Below are 24,093 nucleotides of genomic sequence, written 5' to 3' on the forward strand. Positions count from 1 at the left end.
TATTACTCAGCATTAAAAGAGAACAAAATCATGGCATTTTAAGGCAAATGGATGGAGTTGGAGAATATCATGCTAAGTGAAGTAAGCCAATCCCCCAAACCAAAGGCCAAATGTTTTCTCTGATAAGTGGATGCTGATCCATAACAGGGATTGGGGAGGCATGGGGAAATGGAGGAACTTTGATTGGGTAAAGGGGAGGAAGGGTTGAGAAGGTGCATGGGGGCAGGAGAGATGGTGGAATGAGATGGACATCATTACCATGGGTACATGTAGGTCTATGGTGTGATGCTACATTGTGTGCAAACATAGAATTGTCAAGTTGTGCTGCAATTGTATGCAATGAATCAAAATGCTTTATGTTGTCATAAATAAATAATTAAAACAAATAAAATAATTTTAAAAATCAGATTATATTTTAATACCATAATTAAATAAATATTGTTAAAAGGAAAAAAAACCCGGAGTGTGGTAAACTTGATTACAGCACATCAGTTCCTTTGGCTACAATACAACTATTAAAATTAAAAGAAAGTCAGTCCCTAAATCAGGTGAATTTTTATCTCTGCACAGTTGTTACCAAGGCCCTTGAGCATCTTCGAGGATAAACTTTTTGAATTTATGCACAGTCCATGAAGACCCTGGCCATCTCTTCTGTGCCACACATTTCTTCATGCCAATTTGTCTGGAGAATCTAATTGGATTTCTGCCTTGGTGTCTGCTGACTGTGTCTTTCTGGTGAATTTTACTGCTCATATTAGGAATTTCTAAAATTAGCCTGGAATGGGCTTCTCTCCAGCTCCAGTGGCCACGGTGGTGAGGTGAAAACACCCCTCTTTGACCAGGAGGAGGGGGTCCAGGAGAACTTAAGGGAGTCAGCTAAACTTTGGGTAGAACTGGTTTGAATTCCACCTTGTTAATAAGAGTCTCTTACGAAGAGGGTGGGACTCAAACCCACAGTCCAGAGCACAATGGATTAGCAGTCCATGCCTTAACCACTCGGCCACCTCGTCTCAGAGCCCTGCTGCTGCCACACTGGCTTAGGCAGGTGTTTGATAGGTTTGCCAAGTGGTGGACCAGGCCAGGCTCCACAGATGAGCAGCAGCCCCACCAGATGTTGTGGGGAATTAGGGAGGTGGGGTCAGTGTGGTCAAGGTACCTGCTGTGCTGTCCGCCAGCAGGACACCCATCCAGAGGCACCTGTGCATGGCAGGGGAGCCAAAGTGGATAAACAAAGTTTCCAGGTTGATAGGAGCAAGGAGTTCTGGTGAGCTATGATTCAGCTGCATTAGCTTATAATGGTAACAGTGTATATTTCTGAAAGCTGGAGGAGACAGTTTCCTTGTTTTTTTATTTTATTTTATTTTATTTTTGTTTTACTTAGTTATACACGACAGTGGAATGCATTTGTGGACTTTGGTATATCATACATAGATGAGATGTAATTTCTCATTTTCTGAGTTGCATGTTGCAGAATCATAAGGGTCATGCAGTCACATATATACATACAGTAATAATGTTGTTTCATCCTACTGTCCTTCCTTTCCCCACATCCCCTCCACCCCTCTCCTCCCATCACTTCCCTCTACCTAATCTAAGGTAATGTTATTCTTCCCTAGTGCATCCACCTTATTGTGAATTAGCATCCACATATTTGAGAAAACATTTAGACTTTGGTTTTGTGGCATTGGCTTATTTTGCTTAGTATGATATTCTCCAACTCCATCCATTTACTGGAAAATGCCATAAATTTATTCTTCTTTAAAGGTGAGTAATATTCCATTGAGTATATATACCACATGTTCTTTAGCCATTCATCTATTGAGGGACACCTAGGTTGGTTCCATAGTCTAGCTATTGCGAATTGAGCTGCTATAAACATTGATGTGGATGCATCACTGTAGTATGCAGATTTTAAGTCCTTTGGGTATAAACCAAGGAATGTGCTAGCTGGGTCAAATGGTTGTTCCATTCCTGATTTTCTGAGGAATCTCCACACTGCTTTCCATAGCAGTTGCACCAATTTGCAGTCCCACCAGCAATGTATGAATGTACCGTTTCCCCACATCCTCACTTATATGTATTGTTGCCTGTATTCTTGACGATTGCCATTCTGACAGGAGTGAGATGAAATCTGAAAGCAGCTATAGGGAGATAGGGGATATAAAAAACAAACAAACAGAAATCCTGGAAATGCAGGAAACAATAAACCAAATTAAAAACTCAAATGAGAGTATTACCAGCAGAGGAGAACACTTAGAAGATAGAACTTCAGACAACGAAGACAAACTTTTTCAACCTGAAAAGAACATAGAGAGCTCAGTGAGAATGTTAAGAAATCAAGAGCAGAACATCCAAGAATTATGGGATAACATAAAGAAACCAAACCTAAGAGTTATTGGGATACAAGAGGTGTAGAGGTCCAAACCAAGGGAATGAGCAATCTATTCAATGAAATAATACTAGAAAACTTCCCAGACGTAACGAATGAAAAATAAATCCAAATGCTAGAAGCCTACAGGACACTGAATGTACAAAATCATAAGAGATCCACACCAAGACACATAATAATGAAGATGCCCAACATACAGAATAAGGAGAGAATCTTAAAAGCCACAAGAGAGAGGAAGCAGTTTACATTTAGGGGTAAACCAATCAGGATAACTGCTGATCTTTCAACACAGACTCTGAAAGCTAGAAGATCCTGGAACAACATATTTCAAATGCTGAAAGAAAAAGGGTTCCAACCAAGAATCATGTATCCAGTGAAATTAAGCTTCGGGATTGAAGATGAAATAAAAATCTTCCATGATAAACAAAAGTTAAAAGAATTTGCATCTAGAAAACCAGCTCTTCAAAACATCCTTGGCAAAACATTACAGGAAGAGGAAATAAAAAATAACAATGAAAACCAACAGTGGGAGGTAGTACAGTAAAGGAAAAACTAAGCATAGAGGAAAAACAAATCATGTTTAGTAACAAACATAACCAAATATGGCTGGAAATACATATCTCAATAGTAACCCTAAATGCTAATGGCTTAAATGCACCAATCAAAAGACATAGGCTGGTAGAATGTATTAAAAAAAAGATCCAACAATATGCTGCCTACAGGAGACTCATCTGATAGGAAAATACATACACAGACTGAAGGTGAAAGGTTGGAAAAAATCATACCACTCATATGGACCCCAGAAGCAAGCAGGGATGTCCATACTTGTATCAAATAAAATAGACTTCAAGCCAAAGTTAATCAAAAGGGTTAAACAAGGATTCTACATGCTGCTCAAGGGAACCATACACCAACAAGACTTGAGGATCATTAATATATATGCCCCAAACAATGGTGAAGCTACATTCATCAAACAAACACTTCTCAAGTTCAAGAGTCAAACAGACCACAACATAATAATCATGGGAGATTTTAACACACCTCTCTCACCACTGGACAGATCTTCCAAACAAAGTTGAATAAAGAAACCATAGAGCTCAATAATATAATTAATAATTTAGACTTAATTGATATATACAGAATATACCACCCAACATCAAGCGGATACACTTTCTTCTCTCAGCACATGGATCCTTCTCAAAACTAGACCATATATTATGTCAAAGGACAAATCTTAGCAATTACAAATGAGTAGAGATACTAACCTGCATTTTATCTGATCGTAATGGAATGAAATTGGAAATCAATAATAAAATGAGAAAGGAAAAATTCTACATCACATGGAGATTAAACAATATGCTACTGAATGAACAAAGGGTTACAGAAGACATCAAAGAGGAAATTAAAAATTTTTAGAGGTAAATGAAAACTCAGACACAACATATCAAAATCTCTGGGACACTATGAAAGCAGTACTAAGAGGAAAATTCATTTCATGGAGTTTATTCCTTAAAAAAGGAAAAGCCAACAAATAAATGACCTCACACTACACCTCAAAGCCTTAGAAAAAGAAGAACAAATCAGCAGCAAATACAGTAGAAGGCAAGACATAATTAAAATCAGAGCTGAAATCAATGAAATCGAAACAAAAGAAACAATAAAAAAATTGACAAAACTAAAAGTTGTTTCTTTGAAAAAAGAAATAAGATTGATAGACCACTAGCCATGCTAACAAAGAGAAGAAGAGAGAGAGAACCCAAATTACTAGCTTACGGGATGAAAAAGGCAACAACACAACAGACAATTCAGAAATACAGAAGATAATTAGAAATTATTTTGAAACACTATACTCTAATAAAATAGAAGATAGTGAAGGCATCAATAAATTCCTTAAGACATATGAACTACCATATTGAGTCAGGAGGATATAAACAACCTAAACAGACCAATATCAAGTGAGGAAATAGAAGAAGCCATCAAAAGACTACCAACCAAGAAAAGCCCAGGACCGGATGGATATACGGCAGAGTTTTACAAGAACTTTAAAGAAGAACTAATACCAATACTCTACAATCTATTTCAGGAGACAGAAAAAGAGGTAGAACTTCCAAATTCATTCTATGAGGCCAATATCACCCTGATTCCCAAACCAGATAAAGACACCTCAAAGAAAGAAAACTACAGACCAATATCCTTAATGAATTTAGATGCAAGAATCCTCAATAAAATTCTGGCAAATCAGATACAAAAACACATCAAAAAGATCATGCACCATGATCAAGTAGAATTCATCCCTGGGATGCAAGACTGGTTCAATATACGGAAATCAATAAGCGTTATTCACTACATCAATAGACTTAAAGATAAGAACCATATGATCATCTCGATGGACGCAGATTTGACAAAGTACAGAATCCCTTTATGTTCAAAACATTAGAAAAACTAGGGATAACAGGAACTTACCTCGACATTGTAAAAACTATTTACAATAAGCCTCAGGCTAGGATCATTCTAAATGGAGAAAAACTGAAGGCATTCCCGCTAAAATCTGGAACAAGACAGGGAGGCCCTCTCTCACCACTTCTATTCAATATAGTTCTTGAAATACTGGCCAGAGCAATTAGACAGACAAAAGAAATTAAAGGCATTAAGATAGGAAAAGAAGAACTTAAATTATCACTATTTGCAGATGATATGTTCCTATACCTAGAAGACCCAAAAGGGTCTGCAAAAAACTACTAGAACTAATAAATGAATTCACCAAAGTGGCAGGATATAAAATTAACATGCATAAATCAAAGGCATTCCTGTATATCAGCGACAAATCTTCTAAACTGTAAATGAGAAAACCACTCCATTCACAATATTCTCAAAGAAAATAAAATACTTGGGAATCAATCTAACAAAAGAGGTGAAAGATTTATACAATGAAAACTACAGAACCCTAAAGAGAGGAATAGAAGAAGATCTTAGAAGATGGAAAAATATACCCTGTTCATGGATAGGCAGAACTAACATCATCAAAATGGCGATATTACCAAAAAACCTCTATAGGTTTAATGCAATGCCAATCAAAATCCCAATGGCATTTCTTGTAGAAATAGATAAAGCAATCATGAAATTCATATGGAAAAATAAAAGACCCAGAATAGCAAAAGCAATTCTAAGCAGGAAGTGTGAATTAGGAGGTATAGCGATACCAGATTTCAAACTGTATTACAGAGCAATGGTAACAAAAACAGCGGGTGGACCAATGGTACAGAATAGAGGACACAGAAACCAATCCAAAAAATTACAACTGTCTTATATTCGATAAAGGGGCTAAAAGCATGCAATGGAGGAAGAATAGCATCTTCAATAAATGGTGCTGGGAAAACTGGAAATCCATATGCAATAAAATGAAACTGATTCCCTTTCTCTCACCATGCACAAAGATTATCTGAAAATGGATCAAGGAGCTTGATATCAAAACAGAGACTCTGTGTCTGATAGAAGAAAATGTTGGCTCCAATCTACATATTGTGGGTTCGGGCTCCAAATTCCTTAATAGGACACACATAGCACAAGAGTTAAAAACAAGAATAAACAAATGGGACTTACTCAAACTAAAAAGTTTTTTCTCAGCAAGAGAAACAATAAGAGAGGTAAATAGGGAGCCTACATCCTGGGGACAAATCTTTACCCCTCACACTTCAGATAGAGCCCTAATATTCAGAGTATACAAAGAACTCAAAAAATTAAGCAATAAGAAAACAAATAACCCAATTAACAAATGGGCCAAGGACCTGGACACTTCTCAGAGGAGGACATACAATCCATCAATAAGTACATGAAAAAATGCTCACCATCTCTAGCAGTCAGAGAAATGCAAATCAAAACCACCCTAAGATACCATCTCACTCCAGTAAGATTGGCAGCCATTATGGAGTCAAACAACAACAAGTGCTGGCAAGGATGTGGGGAAAAGAGTACACTTGTACATTGCTGGTGGGACTGCAAATTGGTGCAGCCAATTTCGAAAGCAGTATGGAGATTCCTGGAAAATCTAGTAATGAAACCGCCATTTGACCAACCTATTGCCCTTCTCGGACTATTCCCTGAAGACCTTAAAAGAGCGTACTATAGGGATACTGCTACATCGATGTTCATAGCAGCACAATTCACAATAGCTAGACTGTGGAACCAACTTAGATGCCCCTCAATAGATGAACGGATTTAAAAAATGTGGCATTTATACACAATGGAGTATTACTCAGCACTAAAAATGACAAAATCATGGAATTTGCAGGGAATTGGATGGCATTAGAGCATATTATGCTAAGTGAAGCTAGCCAATCCCTAAAAAACAAATGCCAAATGTCTTCTTTGATATAAGGAGAAAAACTAAGAACAGAGCAGGGAGGAAGAGCATGAGAAAAAGATTAACATTAAACAGGGACGAGAGGTGGGAGGGAAAGGGAGAGAAAATGGAAATTGCATGGAAATGGAAGGAGACCCTCATTGTTACACAAAATTACATATAAGAGGATGTGAGGGGAAAGGAAAAAAATCAAGGGGGAGAAATAAATTACAGTAGATGGAGGAGAGAGAGAAGATGGGAGGGGAGGGGAGAGGAGGGGGGATAGTAGAGGATAGGAAGGGCAGCAGAATACAACAGTCACTAGTATGGCAATATGTAAAAACGTGGATGTGTAACCGATGTGATTCTGCAATCTGTATACGGGATAAAAATGGGAGTTCATAACCCACTTGAATCAAATGTATGAAATATGATATGGCAAGAGCTTTGTAATGATTTGAACAACCAATAAAAAAGAAATCTGAGAGTAGTATTGATTTCCATTTCTCTAATTGCTAGAGATGTTGAACACTTTTTCATATATTTGTTGATCAATTGTATTTCTTCTTCTGTGAAGCATCTGTTCAGTTCCTTAGCCCATTTATTGATTGGGTTATTTGTTTTTTTGGTATTAAGTTTTTTGAATTCTTTGTATATCCTAGAGATAAATGCTTTATTGGAGATGCATGTGGTAAAGATTTTCTCCCAATCTGTAGACTCTCTCCTCATGTTTCCTTTGCTGAGAAAAAGCTTTCAATACAACAGAGCTAGAGTAACAAAAATGTCATGACATTGGCACCAAAAGAGACATGTAGACCTATGGCACAGAATAGAGGACACAGAGACAAACCCACACAAATACCATTATCTCATACTAGTCAAGAGTGCCAAAAATATTCACTGGAGACAAAAATAGCCTATTCAACAAGTGGTGCTAAATAAACTGGAAATTCATATGTATAAAATAAAATCAAACCTCTATCTCTAACCATGCACAAAAATCAACTCAAAGTGGATCAAGACTTAGGCACTAGAACAGAGACTCTGTGTCTAATAGAAGAAAAAATAGGCCCAGTTCTTCATTGGCCTAGGATCCAACTTCCTTAACAAGACTTCTAAAGTGGAAGAAGTAAAATCAGTTTCCTTGTTTTTAGCATCAAAAAAATTATACATTAGAGGTTGTATGTGTGTGTATGTTTGCCCTGATTTGAGTATTATTAAGTGCATATACATACAGAAACATCTAATGGTACCCAACAAATATGAGTAAATTAGTGTCAATTAAATAAGCAAAGACCCCTGTGAAAGAGAGAGGTCAGAAGTGATGGATGTAAGTCATATCACTAGTTATACCAACTGTTGTATTATGAGATGCTGGTATGTACTTCTTTATTTCAAACAAATTAAAAGTTCTGTGGCCAGAGCACCCTTCACATGCCCAATCTCATCTGAAAAGGATTAAAGCTGAAGATGACTAGAGGTTCCCTTTATCTGGTCCACTGAGTCACGTGTGGGTCTATAGATAGATTCATGAGCAGTGCTCACATATATTACTGATAGGACGAGGGATGGAAAATCAGCACCTTAATATGAAAACCATCATCAGGTCTCAAAGTGTATAATTTCTGTCATACAAATGCACTCATCTTGATGATGCCAAAGCACTGTGCTCTGCTTTGATCAGTGAAGAGAGAAAGTTCCTTCTGACCCACATTTACTTTGTGCCACTTTTGCTTGTTGGACAGCATAACTGTTCTCACCACCAGGTGCTCTGGATGTCTGACTTGGGGCTACAGGATTTGGTGTTTGTCCTTCTGAGTTTTGGTCTTTTGTTGGGGCTGGTCCTTCTTTCCATGCCTCAATTCTTCCTGTTAGGAATGGAAACATTCGCTCCGAGCCTTTGTCTGTAGGATGCATGTAACTTGCTTGATTTCTACCATGTGAATTAGTCATGGTTCTCTAGAGGAACAGAATCAGGAGGAAGTTTAATTGTACAAGGAGGACTTGTGAGGTTGGCTTATGTGACCAGAAGCTGGGTACTCCACAGTGGCCATCTGCAGGCTGCACAGCTGGAAGAATCAGTAGCTGTGTGGTCCAAGAGGCTGAGGCCACCGAACAGGAGGGATCAATGTTGCCACCCTAGTCCAAGACCAAAGGGTTCTCGAGAATCCCTGCCAGGGTTCACTCTGGAGGAGTGTAGAGTCCAATATCCTCAGATGAAGGTGGCAGCCATCACGATTCTGTCCAGACCTGAGCTTGCATGTGCTGCTGCTTCTTTGTTCTTCCAATTTTTATTCCATCCAAGCCATTGCCCTATGGCTTGGTGCTAGAGAGGGTCTCCATGTCAGTCATTCCTAGGCACACCCTCACTGACACACCCATGATCTTCTTTTTTAAAAATTTTTTTATTAATTGCTCAAAACATTACAATCATCTTGACATATCATACATTGAATCCATGGCATCTCTAGATCCAATTAGCCTGACAATTCAAAGTAACCATTACAAGTCCACCCTTGTCCACTTGATATCCAAATATGACCCTTTACATCATAATCAAATTCCAAATACACATAACAAGGTCATAACTCTCCCTACAGAAGTATCATTCCTACAATTGAATGCACTAGTTTGTTCCCCAGAATAGAAAGAAAACAAAAAACATTACTATTGATAAGTCAATCAGTATTCCGTTACATGATGAGTAACATGAGAGTAACAATCATTTCCTCTTCAAGCATGGGTAAGGCGCCCAAAGATATTCTGAATGGAATAGGGAAGAATTATCAATGACAATTACAGTCTCCTCGTTTCTGTGACTGGTCACAGAAACGAGGAGACTAGTTAGCATTTATGACTACCTTCTTCTATTACCATTCTGGATTCCCTCTACCTTCAGGAAGCCCTCAGCAGATTGGGCTCCTTACCTGAACGTGTGACCTACACCTTCATTCCCGAAGGGTCTGGGACATTTGTCATTTTGCCAGGATTGGGTTGTTGTAGTTTTCTGTTGACTGTAATAATGGGACAGGGTGATACTAAGGGATCTCCTGCACTCCAGGAGTGTGACTCCTTACCTCCATGTGGAATAACAGTCAGTGTCCCCTTGGTAATCTGGATCACTCACAGGACAGCACCATAGCTCCCTTCCTAGCCTGTTGACTCAGAGGCATGAGGAGCCTAAAGTAACCAGGGGGAAGTCTTCACTTGCAGTTGAATGAAATCATTGTTGCATCTCCAGACAGAAGCATTCCTCCTCCTGGAACTAAGGCTCCAGGCCTGCAGAGCAGAAGGTTGCAGAGACAGGAAGCAAAACCTTCCTACTGGGTTACTAGGGTGATGGTGAGTGGTAGCATTCCTTCCTCCACCTCGACTCCTGGACCATGAATTCCAGCAATAGGAGGGACAGTGCCCTATAGTGGCTGCTGATTCAGAGAGTACAGACACCTTCTGAAGAGCCTTGTCCAGCCCTGCAATGTACTGCCCCTAGCTGGTGCTGCAGCTGCATCTTCAAGAGCTGTTCCATTGTTCCATCAAGCCAGCTGCTTCAGGATGGTGGGGAACAGGTAGGACCAATGAATCCATGAGCACAAGCCCAGTGCCTCACTTCTGTGGCCATGAAGTGAGTATTGTGGTCTGAAGCAATGCAGTGTGGAATACCATGATGATGGAAACGGCATTCTCTAAGTCCACAGATGGTGGTTTTTGCTGAAGCACTACAGACAGGGAAGGCAAATCCATACCCAGAATAAGTGTCTATTCCACTAGGGACAAACTGCTGCCCCTTCCATGATGGAAGAGGTCCAAGGTAATCAACCTCCACCAGGCTGTGCCTGATCTCCTTGGGAATGATGCCATAAGGGGCTTAGTGTTGGTCACTGCTGTGGGCAAACTGGACACTCAGCAGTGGCTGTAGCTAAACCAGCCTTGGTGAGTGGATGTCCATGCTGCTGAGTCCACGCATAAACACCATCCCTGCCACCATGACCACTCTGTGCATGAGCCCATTGGGCAGTGACAGGCATGGCAGGGGAAAGAGGTTAACTGCTATCCATAGATTGGGTCATCCTATCTATCAGATTATTAAATCCTCTCCTGCTGAGGTCACCTTTTGGTGGGCATTTACATGAGACAGAAATATCTTCATATCCTTTGCCCATTAAGAGAGATTTTTTCATACAACTTTTCCCCAAATGTCCTTGTTGCCAATTCTCCAATTATGTTCTTTCAAGTTCCCTCACCATCCAGCCAACCCATTAGCTGTGGTGCATGGATTGAATAGTCACACATCTGCCAATTTCCTTCCAGGCAAAATGCACAATCAGATGCACTTTCCAGAGTTCTGTCCATTGTGAAGATTGCCCTTCACCACTGACCTTCAGGTGTGTTCCAGAAAGGGGGAACAGGTCCACAGCTTTCCATTTCTGGGTGGTACCATGGTGCAGAGCCATCCTTGAACCAGCATCAGTCTTCTCTTCCTCTGTCAATTGATCATAAGGTCCACCCCATGAAGTCATAGGTTCATACTGAGGGACAGAAGGTACTGCAGCAGGACCAGGAGTGATGGGCAATATGGCCACTTCTTCATGCAGCCAACTTGTGCTTTTGTGTCCCTCACATGCCCGATCATGTTACCACCACTTCCACTTAATGACACAGTGCTGATGCACATATCCAAACTTATGGCATGGGGGGGTCTTATAATGCCCAATTCATGATGGGCAGCTCAGGTCATATAGGAACCTGGTGGCCTATGGTCAAGCATTCAGTTCCCTCTAAGGCCCAGTAGCAGGCAAGAGCTACTTCTCAAAGAAACAGTAGTTGTGTGCAGGTGATGGCAGGGCCTTGCTCCAAAATCCCAATGGCCTCCTCTGTGATTTACCTATGGGGCCTGCCCATGACTCTGGACAGTGTCCCCATCTACACTAACACTTCAAAGACCATGGGTCTGCCGGGTCATATGGCCCGAATGGCAGTGCTACCTGCCCAGCAGCCTGGACCTGCTACATTGCCTTCTTCTGTTCTGGAAACCACTAAAACAGGAAGCTTTTCTAGTCATTAGGTCGGTGGGCTGGAGGAACACACCCACGTGAGAAATGTGCTCTCTCCAAATCCACATAGGCCCACAGTGCTGTGCTTCTTTCCTACCTGTAGGAGGGGCCATATGAAACAACTTATCCTTCAGGTTACAAGGAATGGCTATCTCGCAGGCCCCCCACCACTGGACTCCCAGAAACTTTACTGAAGTTGAAGGCCCTTGAATTTTAGTGGGATATATTTTCCACCCTATGATACACAAATGCTCCAACAGCAAGTTCAAAGTGGTTGCTCTTCCTGCTCCACTGGCCCAATCCACATAATGTCATTGATATAAAGGGCCAGTGTGACATCACGTGGGAGAGAAAGTTGATCAAGGTCCCTGTGAACTAAGCTGTGTCACAGTGCTGGAGAGTTGACATTCCCTGAGGAGGACACTGAAGGTACATTTCTGGCTTTGCCAGCTGAAGACAAATTGTTTCTGGTGGTTCTTTTGCACTGGGATGGAAACAGAAGCATTTTCCCAATCAATAGCCACATACCAGGTACCAGGAGATGTACTGATCTGCTCAAGTGAAGAAACCACATCTGGTCCAGCAGGTGCAATTGGAGTCACCACCTGATTAAGCTTACGATAATCAACTGTCATTCTCCAGCTGTCTTCAGCACAGGCCAAATAGGAGATCAAGGTGTGGTGCTGTGGGATTCACCCTCCCTGCACCCTTCGTGTTCTTGATGGAGGCATTAATCACTGAAATCCCTCCAGGGATGTGGAATTGCCTTTGATTCACTATTTTCCCAGGTCCAGGCAACGCCAAAGGGTATTATGTACACTTCCCACCCATAACAGCCCTCGTTCCACAGGTTAGCGAGCCAATGTGGGAGTTTTGCCAAGTGCTAAGTATGTCTATCCCAGTTACACATTCCAGGCTGGGGAAACAACCACAGGATGAGTTTGGGGACCCACTGGATGCACTGAGTTGGGCTTTAGTCCAAGCTCCATTGATTACCTGATTCCATAAGCTCCTGCTTTACTGGAGGGCCACAATGACGTTTTGGGGTCTCCAGAATCAATGTCAATTCAGAGTCTGTGTCTAGCAGTCCCCCAGAGATTGATTATTGCCTTTTCCCCAATGCACAGTTATCTTGTAAATGGCCTTGGCTCCCTTTGGAGGAGGATGGGAGAAAGATTAACAGTAAGATATTGGTGCTGTACCAGGGTCCTTCCTCAAGGAGACCTGGCCTCCCCTTGATTCAGGGATTCTGGATCTGTAATTGACTCACATCCAGGAAGTGGCTGAGGGGCTGTGATTCTCTGCTGTTATGATCTGAGGCAGACTTTTGTGCATTTGCCCTGAGATTTTTGTACTTTGTATAAGTCACGTAAGAGTTTTGTGGGTTTCCCATCTATTTGGCTTTAGAAACACCATGATTAATTAGCCAATGCCAGAGATCTACACGAGTCAGAACACTGTGTCCACTTCTTCCCCTTTGCTGTCCATTACTGTAACTATGACCTCCCTGTCTATGGTGATTGAGGGCTGCCACATGACCTCTTCCTCCCTGAGATCCAATCATGCCCATTGCAGTGAAGTCTTGCAGTTGATTGATGGCAGCTCCCACAGTAAGGTCTGGCATGCAGAGAGAGCAACCACAGAGCTCTTCAAGGATGCTGGTGCTCCTCTCACACATTTGTTTCCTCTAGTTCTGGTGAAGTGCACATCTTCTGGAGCCCCTACCACAGTATGGAGGAGAAGGTCACACCTGACAGATCCACTCCTGCATTCCAGTCTCCCTGAGCCTCTGGATTCCCTCATCAACAGTAAATCAAGGGTTGTCCAGCATTTCAGCTCATTTGTGGTGGGCCATCTTTGGGCCCATACTTCAACTAAAACTTTTTTAACACTGTGAGCTATTACATTAAATCTAGTATCTCTTCTTATGGGCCAGTATCAATAAATCCTGCATGATATAAGTTTATGTTCCTTCCACTCTTATCCCACACCCTTAAAATCCATTCCCACCTGTTTCCCAGGCCTCTGCTTGTATAAATGAGAAAACTCAAGAACTTCCTTCTAAATGTAGAGTACCACCCTGTGGGTCACACTCAGTACCTCACCTCTAGGGGCTGCTTAGATTTGCATCTAGTTATAGTTCTGGAGGCAAAGGTAGGTGGTGAGGGTGGGTTCTCAGGAGTATCAACACCTTCATGCTGAGACCTCAATCATGGAAGAGTTTTACTGTGTCCACATAGAGTGGAGGGTAGTGATGCTCTTGGATGTTCTGTTCAGGGTTTCTGACTTTCTTCACTGTGTGACCAACTTTATTTTCCAGGTTGTACTTTGTCTTCATTGTCTGACGTTCTTTCTTCCAAGAGATCTACTCTGTTGGTTGTTCTTTTTATTTAGTTTTTTATCTGATTTATTGTATCCTTTGTTTCAAGGATTTCTGACTTGTTTTATTTCAGGGTCTCTGTCTCTTGAAGTAATCTTTTGCTACCTGGGTTTACTCTCTTATCTCATTGTTGGAGTGATCAATTTTTGCCTGTATTTGCTCATTTAGGTCTTTCTTTAATTCACAGATCACTTACTTATGAACCTTCTGACCTCCTCCTCTGACATTTCATCAACTTCTCTGTCCATGGGTTCTGTTATATAGGGTCCTGGTGTGTTTGGGGCACTTTCCTCCCTTGTGTTCTCATGTTCTCTCTGTGTCTTCCTTCCTTGCAGTGTGGATCTGGGATAGTACAGTTTCCTCCCTCTAGTCTTGTAGGACCTGTGCAGATTGTCTGTACCTCACCTCGATGTTGGGCCTCCAGACCCTGCTGGTGTCCCTCAGTGGATTCTACTGCATCCTGGGTCTCTGTTCTGCGTAAGTTGGGGTGGGTGGATCAGGGCCACTGGTCTTGACCTCCCACAGTAGTCTGCTGGTAGGAAGGGGAGGTCCTGCACCAGAGGCTAGGCTCTGGCTGTGTCTGCCATGCTGGGGGAGGGGTGAACCAGGCCTACTGAGATCCCCCATCCTGTGTGGGCTGGTGTGAGCCCCTGGGCTGGATCTTGGCTCCATGGTAGTCCATTAGTCAGAAGGGGTGGTCCTGCACCAGAGGCTAGGCTCTGGCCTGTCACAACACTTTTTCTTAATCCATTCATCTGTTGGTGATCACCGGGGCTGGTTTCCTAACTTGGAAGTTGCGAATTGTGCTGCTATAGATATTGATGCAGTTGGGTCACTATACTATGCTAGTTATAGGGGTAGTTTTTGGAAAAAAAATCACAGAGTGTTGTAGCTGTATCATATGATAGTTCATTTGTAGATTTTTAAGGAATGTCTGTATTGATTACCAACATGGTTGTACTAATTTCTAGTCTACAAAAATGCAAGAATTTACCTGTTTTTTCAGAGTTTTGAGAGAATCTACTCCTATTTTTATTCTTGATGAATGCCATTCTAACTGAGGTGCCATCTCACTGTAATTTTGATTTGCATTTTCTTGATGGCAGGTTTGGGCTTTTGACAGGAGAACGTGGGTGCATCTAGCCATGGGGTTCTAGAAACACCATGTTTTTGTTGCTATGACCTTGAACTGCCCAAGTGCACAGGTGGAGAAAGGTGACTCCTGTCCTTCCCAGGAGCCTGGCTGGGGCCTGCTCTGAAAGCAGAGTCCCCAGTGCTGGTCCTCAGGTGCCACATCCCTGTGCATGGGTAAGGCCTTGAACATGAGGGGAAGTGGCCCTCTGTGTGACACAACGTGGCCCCATTATGATTCAGCTGTGGAACTTTGTGAAGTTGAAGGGAAGCCAATAAATGGAAAACAGTCACATGAATGTGGCTGGTTGATCACTTGCTCATCTCCAAACTTCTTCTCAAACAATTAGGCCCCAATTAAGACTGAGCTAAGGTCTGAAGGAAACAAATGCAGTAATTGTAGAGGGAAGGGAGAGGCACACCTCAGGGACTGAGCTCCTGCAGAGGGCGCTTCTCTTTGACAGGTGACAACACTGACATGGAGCCCAGTGGTAGTTAATGACAAGAGCCCCACAAACCCAGAAGGTACAAATACAACCTGGAGAGCTGCATCTTGTTCAAAGGACCAACACGGAGGTTGACTGCAGTCTGCACCAAGGTGAGTGGTCCCTAGGATCAGATTTGCTCACGGGCTCAGGGGACATCCCTCAGCGGTCACGGTCTTACTGTCTGTGACTGAGCAAGGGGGCTGCTGAGTGTGTCTCAGCCTCAGGACCTTCACCCTTCTGCTGGGAGCTGCAGGTGTGCACCTGGGCCAGGAAGATGAGGGCCTTTACAGCAGGTGTCCCTCAGCTACGGCAGAGCCACCTTGACCTGTGTTCAGGATCAGGAGTCATCCAAGAGCTCTGTGGAGGGTCCTGGGAGAGAAGGCTAGAAGCTTTGTCTGCCTTTAGAAAAGCTCAGTTTCTTCAGCCTCCACATTGTCCTGCAGTGGTTCTGTCACCATCGTAGCTTACACTAGGTTTTTGACCTAGTGTTTGATGTATTATTTGGTTTCTAAGATACAATTTCCCCCCTGCATTATGTTTCTATGTCCCTAAGTGCACTGTGTTTAATGTGAAGGCATTCATTCTGCATCCACCCTGAAGTTGCTTGTCCTGACACATAGCATTAGACCCCACATGTGAGTCAAATTCGCATTTATATGTCTGTCAGAGTGCCTACTGAAACAATGACCGTTTAAAATCCTAGTGTATCTTGTTGAATTCCAGTATGTTTTCAATTGTTTACTTGATATTACAATTTCAAAAAATATCTTTGCCTTTAGTTCAGTTCCATGAAGCAAGGAGCATGCTCTCATATTTATCTTGGAATGTTTTCCCCAGGAGCGATGCGTGTTCTGCCCAGCTGTTGGGGTTAATTCCAGGTGGGGGTGATATCTTTCTGTGAATGCAGGGCCTTCAGAACTGTTTAGACTGTAGTTGTAAAATCAACCTGTGATGATGTCTGCACTCTATTCTGTCAGAGTGAAGGGGAAGTGCATTATGTGTCTCAGAAGTGCCTCCGTAATTTGATTCAGAGCTGTGTCATTTGGGAAGATGGGAGTGGGCTAAAAATAAGAGAAAAACTCAAAAATGAAGAAGAAATAAACAAACATTTGATAAGTCCCCTGGGCCATGATGTCCATTGAGTGTGCTCCTTCTCACCCGTGACTTACTAGTGGAAACTGCTGTGCTGGGTCATTAGAGCTTGTATCTTAGGCATTTCACAGTAGATATGTAGGATTTTGTGCTGTTTAAGGCTTTGGTGCATTTATTATTCTCCCCATTTGTTAGTGGAAGAAACAGCATTGAAATATAAATCTTCCTGTTTTCAAGGGTTACATGGTGCCAAAGATGGATACAAACTGTTTTTCTGCATTTTATTATGCCAGGGACGTTTAGCAGAGGAATCTCAAGCAATTTTTAATGAATAGCAGGAGCTGAGGGGAAGAATTGCAAAATTGTATTCTATGTATATAGGATTCACTCAAATTATAAGTATTTTTTTTTAACAATCTGGTTTATTTTTTCTGGAGAAATTGACCATATTTTACATAAGTTCTCAGGTGAGACATGAAATTGGAATTCTAGCAGGAAAATGTAAACTCCTGTTCAAGCCTGCGTGGCAGTGAGCCGTGCAGTTTAAACCTCATAGCAGCCCAATTGCTGACTAGGTGGGGAAAAGACAGAGCAGGCTGCAGAGCTGACTAGGTGACTGTCCCACCAGGGCACTGTAAGGTGTAAAATGCCTGCATGGCCCCACTCAGGTGAATTGGTTCATGCCAAATGTCTCCCAGCCTACTCTTCTACAGGAGGTTTTGTTGGGGATTCCTGGTTCACACACTGCCTTCATCTCCTGACAGCTCCTAGCAGGGTCTTTCCTCTCATCCTAACACTCTGACAAACACCACCACATGCAGAACTGGCCCAGGCTCCTTAGAGCCCCCGAGGGCATCAGTGGGAAGTCAGCCCTCTGCTGATGACCCTGCAGCAGCATTTCCTGGCTCTTCCAGGGCAGCCTCGCTGGCTCCACGCTGTCTGTAACCCCATTCTCTCAGGCTAGAAACTCATTCCTGCATACCTCTGACTGAGTTGTTGGATTCCCTCTGTGCAGGTTGGAGCTGGATGTCACTCTGAGCACTACAGAGACTCTGGTGTTAGTAAGCCGTGAAACCACCGAGTCCTACTGGTGTGCAGAGAACACAAAAGGGAAGCTGTTGTCGTCAAAGGAGGAAAACTCTAAAGCAAAATCCAGCCTCAAACGTGGTGCAGCAAAAGATGTTGAGAAACTGAACTATGGCTGAATTTATATTTGTTAAAGACATTCAGGGAACTGGATTTTATAGATGCTTGTGCATGGGGTATTGGAAAGAAGAAAGGCCAAGTGTGATCCTCGACTTTTACATCCCAATGATAAAAACATAGAGAATGAAACCAAAAAGACAGGGAAGAGTCTGACTGGGGGAGTGTAGCTTTAATGTATCCAAGGTGAGGTTGAATATAGGTGGGATATCAGGGATTTGATCAAGAAACTTGGTATTGATTGCATAGAGCTTAGAAAAAAATCAGGGTTAAAAACTTAGATTTTTGAATAATGGCATCAGGATGACTTTTAAAAGCATGTAGAATGATCCTTAACCCCCTAAGAAAAATAGTCCTTTGGACAAAATCTGCATCGTTACATGTATCCTAATTGTTCCTACACCCCAGGAAAGGCTGTTGTGAAATACTTCTTTGCAGATATATATCATCATACAATTGCCTTCTTCAAAAAGTGTCTGCTATATCTGAGATTTTCTGCCTATGAAGTAAGAAATGGTTTTGCCTCTTTTCAAGGGAATAACGTTCATGTTTCTAATAGGACTTGGGATTATGGGGAATATCTATGTGTTTGTGAACTATATGTGCTTGTTTAGAGGAGTCAAGAGGAAATCTAGTCACCTCCTTCTCATCCATTTGGCTTTTACAAATAGCATAACACTTATTACAGGAGGAATGCCAAGAACAATATCCAGTTTGGGGTTCAGAGACCTCCTAGGTGACATAGGCTGTAAGACTGCGATTTATCTGGAGAGGGTGGGCCGGGGCCTGTCCATCTGCACCACAAGTCTCCTCACAGTGGTCCAGGCCATCACCATCAGTCCCAGAGCCTCCAGGTGGGGGAGGCTGCAGCCCAGGTCTGCATGGCACCTGCTTCCCTTGTTAGTCTTCCTGTGGATACTCAATTCCTTGATAAGCATGAACTTACCACTTTACATTAAAAAAGCCAGCAGCATGAACAGTTCAGAAATTAGAATAAATGAGAACTGCTGTTATTTTCTACAGCAAAACTCAACAATCAGATGGATTTTTATTGTTCTCATGGTCCTTCGAGATGCTGTGTTCCAGGGTGTCATGGGCTGGGCCAGTGGCCACATGGTCTTCCTCCTCCACAAGCACCACCAGCACGTGCTCCACCTTCAGACCTCCAAGCTCCTCCACAGAACCCCCCCTGAAGTGAAGGCTGCAAAGAGTGTCCTCGTTCTGATGCTCTGCTTTCTCTTCTTCTATTGGGCAGATTGTTTCATGGCTTTATATGTAACTCTCTCCTTAGAGAAGCGTTTCATAGAAGTAAGTGTTCTAGAACTTGTGAACCTTGGCTATGCTGTCCTCAGCCCATTTGTGCTGATGCACAGGGATGGACACCTGGCTGAGTGTTGGCCTGGTCACTAGAGAGACAAACATTGAGACCATGTGTGTAACATTTATCTTCTAGTAAGTAAGTTTAAAACTCTCCTTAGTCTTGTGTTTCTGTATGAGTCGTGAAAGTCACGTAAGTGTAGCTGAGTCATATAGAGGGACATTTCTATACCACAAAGCTGGAGACAATCCTATGACCAACTTCATAGGAATGTGGCTAAGGGTGCTCCTTCTGTCTCTGTCTATGGCCCTATATATTTTTGATGGTTTTTTTCCTTGTGAACCTCAAAAACTTTATTGATATCTAAGGTATATTTATTTACAATTAATATAAAATATTTCCAGAGTAATAGCATTTAAACATAGAATAGAATAATACACTTTATTGGATGTCATCTGCATTAATAAATCTGCAAGAATAAAGAGACTTAAAGCGTAGTTGTGTCATTTATAATGAAGAAAAGTGGAGGCATAATAAAAATAACTTACTTTTTTCCTTTCATGTTTTCTGATTTTCAAACTTACAATTTGAATGTATTTTTCTCCAATAAATGAGAAGTTGTGTGGGTAACAATCATGGCTTGTTTCAAGAGCGTACTAGTTAGAGCCTGTATACTGCGTGATATTGTCCCTGTCTTCAGAAATACACATCGTATTCTGATTTGTAGTGAAATGAACTTAATTTCCTTGTTTGTAAACTGGAAACAAAACATATATTCATATAGAATGCACAGATCTTGCCATAGATATTTTATTAAACCACTTTGAAATATTAATGATGCTATTGATGTATTGATCATATTTCCCCCAAGACATCAGTGTTGAGTTAGAGGCCCTTCCTACACAGCCAAGTTGTCCTCTGTATCTTCCTTATGACCCTGTTTGTGGTTTGTTCAAACCATATTAACACAGATGTAAAGTAATTTATTAATGTTATTATGCCATACTCCAAAATTAGGTGTTTATGTGCTTGACATAATGAAGGTGTCCCTGAAGTCATAACATGTACTAAGTGTCTTAGTGCCTCAGTTCTCCTGTGACAGCTGTTTTCTAAAACCTCAAATAGAGAAATAAGACAGAGTGAGTCACCCTGAACACGTCCTTGCCCTAGGACTAAAGGGCAGGAGTTCAGATCCCGGAAGTGCAGTCAGGAATGAGTGACATGTCAAAGTGGGACCATGAGGAAGAGACGACTGACACTAACAACATCCAAATATCTAGATGAACAAGGAGATGGCTCATGACTGTCGGGAACAATCTGTCAAGGTTTGCCTGGATTTTATTTCCCCTAATTAAGTGTGATTCTGTTTCACTCTAGAATGTGAAAATTGAGTTGAGAAAGCAAAATCAATCAGAAATCATAATTAGAAAAAAAAACTGAAAAGAATGAAGCCCATGACTGACATTGTCCCAAACATGTGGAGTGGGAGGGAGGAGAGAGAAATGGGAAACACTAGCCCGGGAACACTCTGACATGACTGGTAGCACATCGAGTTTCTTTTATTTCTAAATATCTGTGGGTGTGTTAAAGCAGTAAAATATAAATAGTGATATGAACCCCTCAACAGTTGTGCCTTACAAAGTTTACATAATAGAGATGACTAAATATACCCCTGAATTTTGTGAACAAATCTCCATTTTCAGAAACTCAGAAGAGCATGGTATCTGGAATTTACACAGCAATGTTTACATGCAGACCTGCAATTGGTAAACTAAAGCAAAAAAATTGTTGAAAGCAACCATAAGAATACGTCAAGTAAGAGTCATTATCGATTCCTAATCAATAGTGGATTTCACACAAGGGAGTTTGGTCCCCTAGAAAACTATATTGATGAGAAACCACGTAAATTCCTTCTAATATTGGTGGATAGTCAAAAACGCAAGACTAGGCATGTTATCATTGGCAAGGGACTTGAAAAATACGTTTGCAAAGAAGATACACAAATGTCCACAAAGTATATGAGCAGGTGCTCAACATTACTAACCATCAGGAAACTGTGAATCAAATTCAGAAGACACAACTTTACATCCATTAAGATTGGGTCCTAGCTAGGTGAGAAGACATAACAAGTGTTAGCAAGGACCTGGCTAAAAACAATTTTGCTTATAATAAAGTGACCTGGAGACCAGTGTGTACTATGGTTGAGATCATTGTTCCTTTTAAATTGTGGGAAGTATATGGATATTGCTCAGAGAATTAAAAGCCCTCCCCAATCAATCTTAAGCAAAAAGAATGAAATCGCAGGCATTACACTACTTCAAAACGCAAAATGTACTACAAGGCTGCAGGAATAAAGAAGCCTGGTGTTGGGACCTGCAGAGCCATTATTTAAGGTAACTGCACCTGGTGAGGAGGGTATGGAGAAAAGACAAACCCACAAATAGAGAGAAAGCTGGTGTTCATGGTTCACTGAAGTCCCTGGTAGGCAGATAGCGACACAGAACAAGTTCAGCATTTGTGCATTATAAGGATAATCATCAAAAGGGTTATTGTGAGAAAATTCTTCAAAACAAGCAGAACCAAGGCCATAGGTATGAGCAGTCCAAGTGTGATTTTCACCGTGCACCGATAACTTTCTACCCCTGGGCAGCTGGTGTCTAAACCTCAAAGTCAAGAACTAAATAGCTCTGAGGCTGCCACAGAACCTCCTATTGAACAGGGTGACATCATAGCCATGGGCATCTGTAATCCTCACCTTCACAGTGAAAGTCCCCAGTAAAGGTATTGCCTCTGTTGAAGGACAGCTCAAGGGCCCTAATTAAATTACTGCTCCCAACAGAATGGTATTGGCATAAAAACATACATTTGCACCAATGGTAAAGACTCAAGAGCATAGAAGTAGCTCATGCATCTACAGCAAATTGATTTTCAACAAAGGTGCTCTGAAGGTGCATGAGTGTTCTCTGTTTGTTCTAACAGTCTTCTCAATGAAGTGGTCTTGGAAAAACTGCATATCCATGTGAAGAAGGATGTCCAAGCTACAGAATACATTAAAATGGATTAAAGACTTAAATGTAAGACCTGAATCAACAAAAAAGTAGAAGAAAATAAGAGGAAAACCTTAGGGTGTTATAATAAAAAAGAATTTTGGGACAAGTCACCAAAAGGACAGGAAACACAAGAAAAAGCATCAAATGAGATTCTGTTGAACTAAAAATAGTTCTGCACCAAAAAAGAAAAGAATAAACCAGAGGGAAGAGACTAACTACCTGGTAGTTGATGCATTTGGAAAGTCTATGTCTCACAGGGAGTTTATATTCAGAATATATCAAAGAAACTTAAACACGCAATAGCAAGATCTGTTGGTGTAGCTTAGTGATAGACCTTTGTCAGTACAGACAATGCCTTGGGTTGCATACCACAAAATGCAGTCAACATGCAAAAGAAAAATCAATAACAAAGCACACAAACAAAGTCAACAACAACAACAAGACACCCTGATTATATAGGGGAAATCAGCCTATGGACACGTTTCCCAGAGGACAAATTACAAATGTTCAACCTCAGTAAATATAAAGGTAATGCAAACCCAAGCATCAATGCCACTAGAATAGCCACTGTTGAAAAGTCAAAAGTGAAAGGTTAGTGTAGGGATGTGGGGAGAAAGAAACCCTCACACACTGTAGTGGGGAAGGTAAATAAATACAGACATTGTGAAAACTGTGGGGGATTTTAAAATATTAACAATAAAACTACCACATGATCTCATAATCCCACCTTGAGTTTAAATCTAAAGGACATTAAATCAGCATGTCCAAGAGACACCCACAATCCTTTGCACATTGCAACAAAAATAGCCAAAGCTACAGCCAATTTTAGTTACTACCAAATGAAGTATGGATAAAAAACACATGGTGACACATACATGATGGAAAAGCGCCATCCATAGAGTAAGATGAAATCCTGACACTGGGGGACCATGGATTGAGCTGGAGGTATCACATTAAGTGAAGTAATTCAGGCACAGAGACAAGTACCACAAGATCTCACTCATAGGTGGACGAGAAAACTGTGCATCTCATAGAATTTGAGAGTAGAGTGGAGACTAGAAACTGTGGATCTCATAGAATTTGAGAGTAGAGTGGAGACTAGAAACTGTGGATCTCATAGAATTTGAGAGTAGAGTGGAGACTAGAAACTGTGGATCTCATAGAATTTGAGGAATAGAGAAAGGAAAGAATGGGAATGTGGAAAAATGATATTAGATTAGAGGTGGACAGGAGCAAGCTCGTCTGGTGGACTATGCTTCAGCAGCATGAGCATAGAAAATGGCAAGGCAATGTATATTTCAGCAATCTGGAGGAAGAAAGTTTCCATGTTTTCAGCATAAAAACGATATACATTTGAGGTGTGTGTGTGTGTGTTCCTGATTTGAATATTATTAAATGTTTATATGCACAGAACATCTCAAGGTTCCTATAAATATATGTAAATTAGTGTCAAATTAACAAAGACCTCTGTGAAAGAAAGCTGTCAGAATTAATCAATGTGACTCATATCACTAGTTATACCACCTCTTATATTATTAGATGCTAGGGTGTACTTCCTTATTTAAAGCAGCTTAAAAGGTCCATGGCCAACCCCCTGAACCCACTCAATCTTCTCTGAAACTGATGAAAGTTGAAGATAACCAAAGATTACT

The 24,093-nt window shown here is 41.4% G+C and overlaps 1 protein-coding gene and 1 pseudogene across 1 annotated transcript; both read left to right on the forward strand.

Annotated features, from left to right (window-relative positions):
- LOC101962621 (vomeronasal type-1 receptor 4-like) overlaps window positions 1–18,075 on the forward strand; it is a 30,879-nt pseudogene extending 12,804 nt beyond the window's left edge.
- Window positions 18,076–18,586: 511 nt separating this feature from the next.
- LOC144365832 (vomeronasal type-1 receptor 4-like) lies at window positions 18,587–19,483 on the forward strand. Its single transcript, XM_078018568.1, has one exon. The coding sequence runs from the start codon at window positions 18,587–18,589 to the stop codon at window positions 19,481–19,483; it is 897 nt and encodes a 298-aa protein (XP_077874694.1).
- Window positions 19,484–24,093: the final 4,610 nt, after the last annotated feature.

This window comes from Ictidomys tridecemlineatus, chromosome 8, assembly GCF_052094955.1.
Source record: "Ictidomys tridecemlineatus isolate mIctTri1 chromosome 8, mIctTri1.hap1, whole genome shotgun sequence".
Classification (NCBI taxonomy): domain Eukaryota; kingdom Metazoa; phylum Chordata; class Mammalia; order Rodentia; family Sciuridae; genus Ictidomys; species Ictidomys tridecemlineatus.

Bases quoted from the DNA above. Each gene is read 5' to 3' on its own strand.
- LOC144365832 (XM_078018568.1), top strand. From the start codon at position 18,587: ATGGTTTTGCCTCTTTTCAAGGGAATAACGTTCATGTTTCTAATAGGA.